At 38.7% G+C, this 10,353-nt stretch overlaps 1 protein-coding gene across 1 annotated transcript; it reads left to right on the top strand.

Moving 5' to 3' along the window:
* Positions 1-5,762: 5,762 nt before the first annotated feature.
* Positions 5,763-9,111, top strand: LOC110897518 (trifunctional UDP-glucose 4,6-dehydratase/UDP-4-keto-6-deoxy-D-glucose 3,5-epimerase/UDP-4-keto-L-rhamnose-reductase RHM1). Its single transcript, XM_022144268.2, has 3 exons — positions 5,763-5,917; positions 6,745-8,329; positions 8,405-9,111. The coding sequence occupies exons 2-3, from the start codon at positions 6,752-6,754 to the stop codon at positions 8,846-8,848; spliced, it is 2,022 nt and encodes a 673-aa protein (XP_021999960.1). The 5' UTR covers positions 5,763-5,917; positions 6,745-6,751; the 3' UTR covers positions 8,849-9,111.
* Positions 9,112-10,353: the final 1,242 nt, after the last annotated feature.

Below are 10,353 nucleotides of genomic sequence, written 5' to 3'. Positions count from 1 at the left end.
TCGAGCGATCCAAGGCAGTTTTTGGAGCGGTCCAGATGCAAAACTGAACAAATGAGCGGTTCAAACAACTTCTTTTCGAGCGATCCTGGAAGTTCGAAAAAGCGATCCTTAGTTTTTAGCCTGTTTTACCCATTTTTAGTCCGAATTTCAATCTAAAACTTTCTAGGGTTTGTTATTGTCCAGTAATACACGTCCTGTGAAAAATTCGTCCGATTTTAACCGTGGAAACTTGTTTAAATCGAAAAAGAAGGTGTAGAAGACAGAAAACGGATCAAATTTGAGCTGAACTCTTCTTCCTGAGCTCTGATACCACTTGTTGGATCGTCGTTGACCCTGAATGAGTCGATCAGAAGAGTAGTTTCTCTAATTCAAAGGCGGAATCAGTGAATTAGATGCTCAAACTAAATATAATGCTTCACTTTATTGATTCTGATAATGTTTACAACCTGGAAGCAATTCGGCAGCACTTCGTTACAAGTTCCAAGCCGTTACAAATGAAACAACCATGCACCTATTTATAGAGTACTGGAACCGCTTATACGGACTGCCATAAAAGCGATCCAGACAAGTTAATGTGGTTCGCTTATATGAACAATGTTCATATAAGCGGTCCAGCATGATAGTGTAGGTCGCTTTTATGGACATTGTTCACATAAGCGATCCAACATGCTAATTTACCACTTCTCGTTTCTCGAACCTCGTGCACTGGTTATTCTAACCTATCCTATCCTATTACATGATACAAGACGAAGTCAATAGACGTAGTGCACCAACATCATCCCATTTGGTTAACATCAATTCCTGAAACTAAAAATTTTAAAACCATTTGAATTCCAACTATCCAATGAAATTGATCTTTTGATTCCATCCCAGACACCATGATATATTAAAAGAAGTAACGTAACCCCAAGAAGATATCATAGTCCAAATCTAGAGGACGAGATTTAAAACAAGGTGGGGAGGATGTAACAACTCTCACCAAAATTATTATTAATTTATTTACTTTGTCCAATAGGAAACCCTAATTGAGACCCCCAAGTAATCCTGCATAAACCCTAAAAATTTCAGAACAATCATAATCAGGATCAGGGCCCCTAAAACTCAGGGGGGGGTAAACCCTAGTTAGTAATATCCACACAGTTTGCTGTCTAAATCTAAATTTAACATTCCGTCGACTCACCTGAGCTACAAACACACGTGGCTACCCTATGATAGGATGTGACCCTTCGCGTCACGCGACGCCCATACATGACCCCTCGCGTCACGCGAGGGGGTCAAATTCTCAGTATAAATAGAGGGGTTTGGGACTTGAATTTCTGCGTTTGTTCGACGTAAAAATTCATTTTCTACGTTGAGTTATCTTCTGTTTACTACCAAACACACACATAAGCTCGAATTCTGCTACGATACAGGGTATTAACTCGATCGCTGCTAAGATTCAATGTCCGATCGATTGAAACTATCCGAGGGATGTTTAAGTGCTGCGCAAACACGGGTTATACTTTGTCAATTCATCGTGATTCCGACGGGATGTTTGAGTGTCGCCCGAACTCGGGCTATACTCTGTCATTCGTTGCGAATCCGCTAGATGTTTAAGTATCGCACTTTGTCATTCGTCGTGAAGGTTTTAATCTCGTGAGCTTATCGTAAAAGTTGTATTCAGTTACTTACCTAGTTTCGTATGCATTATTGTTTAAATTAGGTTATCAGGCTTATCAGTAGGCTAAACTCTACCCCATACACTTACAATCAAAGTAGATGCTAATTCTCAGAAGTAATTGAATCAGGAAGCTTGTTAAATCAATACTGCATGCTTATAAAGTGAGTCATTCTCTTTTTACCAAACTTGCTTTCAAAATCATGTTTGTTTTCAAAGTTATAATTACAGGGATTAAGTCTTTGTAGTCTTCATTACAGCCGGTATGTGGGGTTTTGTATACATTACTTGTTATTCGTCACCATTGGACAACGGGTTAGCCAAGGGGTGATATGACCATAATCACAGACACCATTGGACAACGAGATAGCCAATAGGTGGTCGAGTGACAAATACCGTGGGTATATGGTTGACATGTATAGACATTGTAATCGCTCTTAATACTGTAAATTATAACTATGGGTCATTTTGTGCAAACTGAATGAACTCACTCAGTATTTCCTGCTGACAAAACCTTTTTAAAACGCGTTTCAGGTAATTACAGTAGATCGGAATAAGATATGGATACGGCACCAAAAAGGTTTACAGAAGTGGCTTGATTTATCAATTAAATTAAATTAAGAAAAAAAATTTATGTAATCGGGTTTATCCCTTATTAAAGCTACCATTGTAAAACATGGGTTTTTATCCCATCTATTTAATAAATAAAAAATCCTGTGTTTTCTAAACTCTGATATTTTTCCTAACTCACGGTTCTGATGAAATTTCCGCTGCAATGTTTTCAAAAATAACCACCGGTACCACTTGGCTGTTCGCGGCCCAACGATCTCGTCCAGGGTAGGGTCGGGGTTCGTGACAGAAGGGGAATGCTGAGCAGCCATTTCAAAGTTGATCCTGTCAAGGTGGATCCGAATCCTTTGCACAAGTAAGCCTCTTTGAAATATGATGGATAGGATTGATCTCCATACGTTCCCTATATTGGGTGACGTGCTCCTTAGGATCAGTAGTTCTATCATACAACTTCATATTAGGAGTTTGGAATCTTTTTGGGATCTCCGTACTACATATTGGGGGAGCGAACCTAGAGATCTTGTGACTCTTAGGAGATACCTCTGGTATTGGTTGCACCACTCCTGGTACACTGGAGATCATGTCCCTTAACTTCTTCAATTCTCTTGCCATTTTTGGATTGACTCCTGCAATCTGCATAAAATTGTCATTCAACGAATTATTATTAGTAAGATTACCAGTGTTAGGTTCCTGGCTCAAGGATCCTAGGGTATCTCTCGAATCTCTGTTTGATGTGATCTTGACAAAATGAGCAGGACCAATTGGTGCCAATCCTGAATGCATGGGCAAGAAATCTCCTTGGTGAACTCCTGAAGATCCTGGCGTATTGAAGTTTAGAGTTCTGGCCTGGAGAGGTGTTGTTACTTCCATCGAGTTCCTGGAGTTCTTCAACTCCCTCAATTCCTTGAACAACAGTTGGTTGGTCTCATGTTGTTGTTTTATCTGGTTTTGCACCGAGGCGAACATCAACAAGATCTCATCATTTGAAGCCAAGACAGGTCCTGTAGTTGATTTTCCAGATCCTAAATACATTCCCTGTAGTAGTAGTGGCTTTCTTCTTGTGACCGGAGCAAACAGAGGAAGAGAATTGTTGGTTCCATTTGTTGCAACTGTTATAAAGGATGTGGTTGATGAGGATTTTGGTTGAGAAGCCATTTCCGAAAATAGTTTTGCAAGAAATTGATTCAAAAGGAATTTTAACAAAAATTTTATGATGAAAAGCACCACTGGCCCCACGGTGGGCGCCAAATTGTTTTGGTCAAAAACTTGTATGATGAACTTAATAAACAAAATAAGAAAGTGAGGTTAGGTGCTTATGAAAATGGTATACTTTATATCTAGGATCCTGAGTTTACTGTGAGGATCCTCAGTTCTGAAAATAAATTACGTGATGATTTTGCTTGATAAAACCTTGGATTTACGACAGACATGTATGAAAATTGTGAACAATAACCAACACAAATGATATGCTATGGGGAAAGAGCCTTTGATCCTCCTTGTGAAGATGATATCCGACACAAAAAACCCCGGGAGCTGGAAACTTCACAGCTCCACTAAGATTTTTATAAAAATGAGTATAAAGAATGTGACTTGATCAACCGAATCTAGGTGTTACAACGGACAACTTTGTATGTGTAAGTGTATTGAGTGTTTGCAACGAGTGTGATGTGTCTAAGTTGATCCGATCAAGCCAATTTATAGTACAAGTACAAAATAAATCCTAACTACTGTTCCGAAATATCCGGGATCCTGAAAGAACCAGTCTTCGACCATTGCCACCCTCCAACTTTATTTCCACACGTTTCTTTGAACTAACTCTTCGATAATTCTAGTGCAACGTCCCTCCTAGCCGTTAACAAAGAATATTCCTACCAGATATTCCTTCAACATAGAAGCAATTGATTATTAACAAATATGTTAAGGATCCTAAGTCCTTTCAGGATCCCGACACGATTAAACTACATCAGGATCCTACTACAGACCTGCTACACTCAGGATCCTGACTATCAATATTCTATCCCAAACAGGATAGATGGAAAGACTTTAATGTTCAGGATGTAATTTTGTAACTTCGGGCAGGGTCGTTCCTATGTTTTTGGAGATCATAAGTGAACTATGAAGTGGAGGCCCTTGGCAAAATTAATAAGCTTCTTGTTTACCTTTTTTTGCCTTTTTGCATCACCAGATTTAAAAGTTCGGATTCGATCTGACATTGCTAAAAAAATCAATTAAGAGATTAACAATGAGCCCTAATTCCTAAACAACAAACTAAAATAACCAAACAAACAAGCCCTAAAGGCCTAAACAGTAAACAACAAAATGAAATCAGGCAATCAGCAATTCATAAATCGTAACAAATGAAATAAGCAATTCACAAATCGCAAGTTCACAACATATGAGGATAATAATATCTAACCTGAGTGCCACTGTCAAACCGCAAAACTGAGCCAGCAACAATACCAAACCTCGAATGGCAAAACTTAGCCACCAACAATATCAACTCTCAAATCGCAAAACTAAGCCAACAACAATACCATATCTCAAATCGCATTACAGAGTCACAAATAATTGCAAAACGTATTTATCTTTGAGGGGGGGGACTTTAGACTTTGAGCAATATAAAAACTGATAACTATGTAAAATCTTAAAATAGTTGTTTACCTTTGTTCAATCGAGATTCAAATGCCATGATTCATGATACCCCAAATATGAATTCTCAAATCCCTAAAGTCCGCCCTACGATACTAGTTGCCAATGATTCCATCGCTGGTTACTCAGTCTACGCCGTAGATTTCGAAGTTCATCAATTCCTGTTTCTCATCGATTGAACCATTATTGCACGTCAATTTTAATAGCCTCCCGCCTTTCACGTTTATCTGGGAGTGAAACTTGGGTTTAGTGACTGCGGCTCTGATTGTTTGGAGGATTGGATTTGGGCCAAGGTTATTTAGCATATTATTACATATATGGGCCTAGTATAATAAAAACAGACCAGAAAATTGGAGGCCTCTCAGTTTAGGTGGCCCTAGCCCTAGGCCTAAGGTCTTAAGCCTATTGGGCCGACCCTGACTTCGGGTTCCAGTTTCTAGTTGGCCCGATTTTTCTATATTTTTTTATAGAAGTTTCGTCGTTAAAAGAACACAAATGTTTTGAAATGCTATATAACACCACTTATATACTTTTTGTGACACTTGTTATATAACCTCACCTCCTCCGTATTATAACATGTTATTACTACAAATGGAGTAATGGAAACACAAAATTAGTTTTATCCTACAAAATACAAATAATATTCCTTGATCAACACAAAATTGATTTTTGTAACCCAAGATGTACACCTAGTCAAAAGTAACACTTTTAATAAAAGATCTAAATTTTCAATTATTAACTAGTCTCAAACCACATAATTCCTCAACAAACCTTACACATGTATATATATCTGCGTGTCAGCCGTTCAAAAAAAAAAAAAAAAAAAAAAAAAAAAAAAAAAAAAAAAAAAAAAAAAAAAAAAAAAAAAAAAAAAAAAAAAAAAATATATCTGCGTGTATATATCGATCGAGGCGTCGGTTCCTTGAGACTCGCGTGAAATTTCGTGATTTCTTCTCAATAATCACCTTTCTGGTCCAGATCTTTCTCTCTCTCATACGCGTAATCTGCTGCTAATTGATCCCGATCCGGATCACAATTTATGTAAGCTCACATTTCTTTTCAATTGTAGCTACACGATTCGAGTATTTGTTTATATGAATGATGATGAGAATTGATTGTTTTGCTTAGATCTATCTGGTTTAGTGCTTGATGTGCTGGATCGAAGTTCTGTAAACCTTAATTTGATGTTAAAGAAATGCGTAATTTGATCTAGATCTGGTGTTATCGTTAGTTATGATTCATGTTTTAGGTTTTAGGTTTTAGGTTTAATGTGTGTAGGTTGATAATTGATTGACTTTTTGTTTGATTTTGAATCTAATTATAGTTAGATTTAGTTCAAGTTGAACATTTGATGTTTGATATAGATGCTGATTGTGATCTGTTTTGATTACTTAGTTTTTATTGCAGTTTTCTTTTATTTCAGGAAATTAGCATGTGTTTTTCTAGGTTAAATGCAATAACTTGTAGATTAATGATCTGTTAGTTAGTTTTTTTTTTCTTTTTTGTTGAATGGTGAAATCTTATTAAAACACTAACAAGGTACTAAAGAAAGCAAGGATGTATTTATTAGCTTGTTTGTTTCTTTTGTTTTGTTTTGTTTTGTTTTTGTTGTTGAACGGCTAAAGTTTTATTAAAACACTAGCAAGGTGCTAGAGAAAGAAAGGAGAAATCTGTTAGCTTGTGCTTTCCATATTTCTGAAGAATGTTATTTGGATCTGTCAAACATGCTATACAGTTTGGCAATTATGTGATTTGTCGTTGACTTAACTTTGTTGGTTTGTTGTTCATAGTGTGTTGTTGAATAATTATAAAGGTTTTTATCGTGTGGATTTTGTAATCAGACTTTTGATTTGTTAAACTTGTGACAGTTACGGTATGGCTACTTACGAGCCAAAGAACATCCTTATCACTGGAGCTGCAGGCTTCATTGCCTCTCATGTTGCTAACCGGCTGATCAGAAACTACCCTGATTACAAGATCGTTGTGCTTGACAAGCTTGACTATTGTTCCAATCTGAAGAATCTTAACCCGTCCAGATCATCCCCCAACTTCAAGTTTGTGAAGGGGGATATCGGGAGCGCCGACCTCGTCAACTACCTTCTGATCACCGAGTCGATCGATACCATCATGCACTTTGCGGCACAGACTCACGTCGATAACTCGTTTGGCAACAGTTTTGAGTTCACAAAGAATAACATCTACGGAACGCATGTGCTTCTAGAAGCCTGCAAAGTCACCGGCCAGATTAGAAGGTTTATTCACGTGAGTACGGATGAGGTGTATGGAGAAACAGAGGAGGATGCCGTTGTTGGTAACCATGAAGCTTCGCAACTTCTTCCTACGAACCCGTATTCAGCCACAAAAGCTGGTGCGGAAATGCTTGTTATGGCTTACGGTAGGTCATACGGGTTGCCCGTGATCACCACTAGAGGAAACAATGTTTATGGCCCAAACCAGTTTCCGGAAAAACTAATCCCGAAGTTCATTCTCCTGGCGATGAGAGGACAACCGCTTCCGATTCACGGTGACGGTTCTAACGTAAGGAGTTACCTCTATTGCGAAGACGTTGCTGAGGCGTTTGAAGTAATTCTTCACAAGGGGGAAGTTGGTCATGTTTACAACATCGGGACCAAAAAGGAAAGGAGAGTGATTGATGTTGCAAAAGATATGTGTAAGCTTTTCAATATGGATCCAGATTCAAGCATTAAGTTTGTGGAGAACAGGCCGTTTAACGATCAGCGGTATTTCTTAGACGACGAGAAGTTGAAGAGCTTGGGTTGGTCCGAAAGGACCATATGGGAAGAGGGTCTGAAAAAGACCATCGAGTGGTACACGAGTAACCCGAACTGGTGGGGAGATGTCTCTGGAGCACTTCTGCCTCATCCAAGAATGTTAATGATGCCAGGTGGCGTTGACAGACTCGTTGACGGGCCGGAAAATGCTGATTTTGATTCAGCTGATGTGGCGATCAATACTTCTCAGATCGGAGTCCAGATCCCTAGCTCGAAAGCCAGTGGCATTGCTCCTAAGAAACCGGCTTTGAAGTTTCTCATTTATGGGAAAACAGGGTGGATCGGTGGTTTACTTGGGAAGTTATGTGAAAAGCAACAGATTCAATACGAGTATGGAAAAGGTCGTTTGGAAGACCGTTCGCAACTTTTGGCTGATATTCAAACTATTAAACCTACTCATGTTTTCAATGCTGCTGGCGTCACTGGCAGACCAAATGTTGACTGGTGTGAATCTCACAAGACGGAAACTATTCGTACCAATGTGTCGGGCACACTCAATCTAGCTGACGTATGTAGAGAACATGGACTCTTGATGATTAACTTTGCTACTGGATGCATCTTTGAGTATGATGCTAAACACCCCGAAGGTTCCGGAATCGGTTTTAAGGAAGAAGATACGCCAAATTTCACTGGGTCCTTCTATTCAAAAACCAAAGCTATGGTAATCACTAATTCACTATTATTCCGTCATTCTTTTTGTCGATATATTAGTAATGTATAAATATCGCGTGTTCAGGTGGAGGAGCTTTTGAAAGAGTATGACAATGTGTGCACGCTTAGAGTCCGAATGCCGATTTCATCCGATCTCAACAACCCACGCAACTTCATCACCAAGATTGCTCGTTACGATAAAGTTGTGAACATACCCAACAGCATGACAATCTTGGATGAGCTTTTACCGATTTCAATGGAGATGGCAAAGAGGAATCTGAGGGGAATCTGGAACTTTACGAATCCCGGGGTGGTAAGCCACAACGAGATTCTTGAAATGTACAAGGAGTACATAAACCCAGAATTCAAGTGGGTAAATTTCACTCTGGAAGAACAAGCAAAAGTGATTGTGGCCGCACGAAGCAATAACGAGTTGGATGCATCAAAGTTGAAGAAAGAGTTCCCCGAGCTGCTATCGATTAAGGAGTCGTTGATCAAGTACGTATTCGAACCGAACAAGCAACAGTGAAAATGATATGATGATTCTTTATAGAATTTGTAGAACTCAAGATTCACTTGTGTTTGGTTACTTGCTAGTTTGGTTTTGGATTATACATCTGTAATGTTTAAAGTCATATTCGTTCTAGTGTTTGTTTCCAAGTATCATCATACAGAGATTATAGGAGGCGAGGTTGATTCTCTAGGCGTATTTTATATTCATCATTTTGTCTACAGTTGGTTTGTTCAACAGTTGGTCGGTTTTCGATATCTTCTCTTCAGTTCCATTAGAAACCACACGCAGGCTTGTATTGGATTCTCTATGATATTTGTTATTTCTTGACCATAAATTGTTTGTGTGAAGATGTATACATTGAATGCACAATTTGAGATGGGACAGCTCACAGCACATGCCTGGTGTGACCAGCTAATGGCCAACTCACATGGTCCATTTGACAGGCAATTACTCTGCTTTAATGCCTCTATGGTTCACACGGGATCAAGTACCACACCTGACCGGTCCTTCAAAAATTGGTAGGGCCTTTTGTGAAAGGTCTTGGAAAATCAGTGGCTGCAGTATCGACTGTTGGTTGAGTAATAAGATATATCAATTCGCGTGTATCGTTTAGGGGCAAGGCGGGCGTGGCTCTTTGTTAACGTGCTTGGTTGACAATTGAATGGAAATGAAACTGATTCACTTGAATTCCTTTATGGAAGTCGAAATAAGTTCTAAACTGGGAACAAAAGGAGTCTGAACCACACACCCTTAGGGGTGGTTTGTTTACCTCTTAATGAGGCTCTTAATGGTTCAGACCTCTTACCGGTTCAGTACTTAATGGTTCGGACTGTTTGTTTCACGAGCAGATATCTGAATGGTTCAGACATTTGCCTCTAAATGGTTAAGATTTATACAAAGTCTGAATGGTTAAGACCTCTAATCTGAATTGGTTCGACATTTGTCTCTTAACGGTTAAGCATTATACAGGCTCTTAATGGTTCAGACCCCTTACTGGTTCAGCATTTAATGGTTCAGACCTCTTACTGGTTCAGTACTTAACCATTCAGATGTTGCCAAACAGCCCCTAAGTCTGTTTCAATAGGTCACCCTTTACACAACTTTATTCCTTTAACAAAAATGTGTTTTTTTTTTTTTTTTTTCCCTTTGTTCATTATCCATCGTTACGAGATGGAAATTTATACAACTTTTTTCGGAAAGAAGTCTGAAATTTTAAATGCCTCTGGCGTGTGTTGGTTAATCAGCAATCAAAAGGCGTTTGGCCTAGCAGTACCAAGCGCGCAAGAAAAGATGTGGTTGCGTCTTCAAGTCGTTTGGTGTAACAAAAGGGTCCACATTTTACTATTTTGTAAAGGTTGATCATTATCAAATACAAAAAAGATGGCAACAAAGTCTAGCACAATTTAATATTATGCGTGTTTCAAAATAAAGTAATGCATTAACTTTGACCATGACACAGAGAAAAAATGGGCAGACAAGATGTACATTTTTTTAAGATGATCAAATCTACAATTGACACG

Source organism: Helianthus annuus, chromosome 13 (assembly GCF_002127325.2).
Source record: "Helianthus annuus cultivar XRQ/B chromosome 13, HanXRQr2.0-SUNRISE, whole genome shotgun sequence".
In the NCBI taxonomy this organism is placed as follows: domain Eukaryota; kingdom Viridiplantae; phylum Streptophyta; class Magnoliopsida; order Asterales; family Asteraceae; genus Helianthus; species Helianthus annuus.
Note: the sequence above shows the minus strand (reverse complement) of the source record. Positions and strands in the feature narration are given on the sequence as shown.

Bases quoted from the DNA above. Each gene is read 5' to 3' on its own strand.
- LOC110897518 (XM_022144268.2), top strand. From the start codon at position 6,752: ATGGCTACTTACGAGCCAAAGAACATCCTTATCACTGGAGCTGCAGGC. The intron at 8,330-8,404 runs GTAATCACTAAT...TCGCGTGTTCAG, and splicing joins ATTCAAAAACCAAAGCTATG to GTGGAGGAGCTTTTGAAAGA.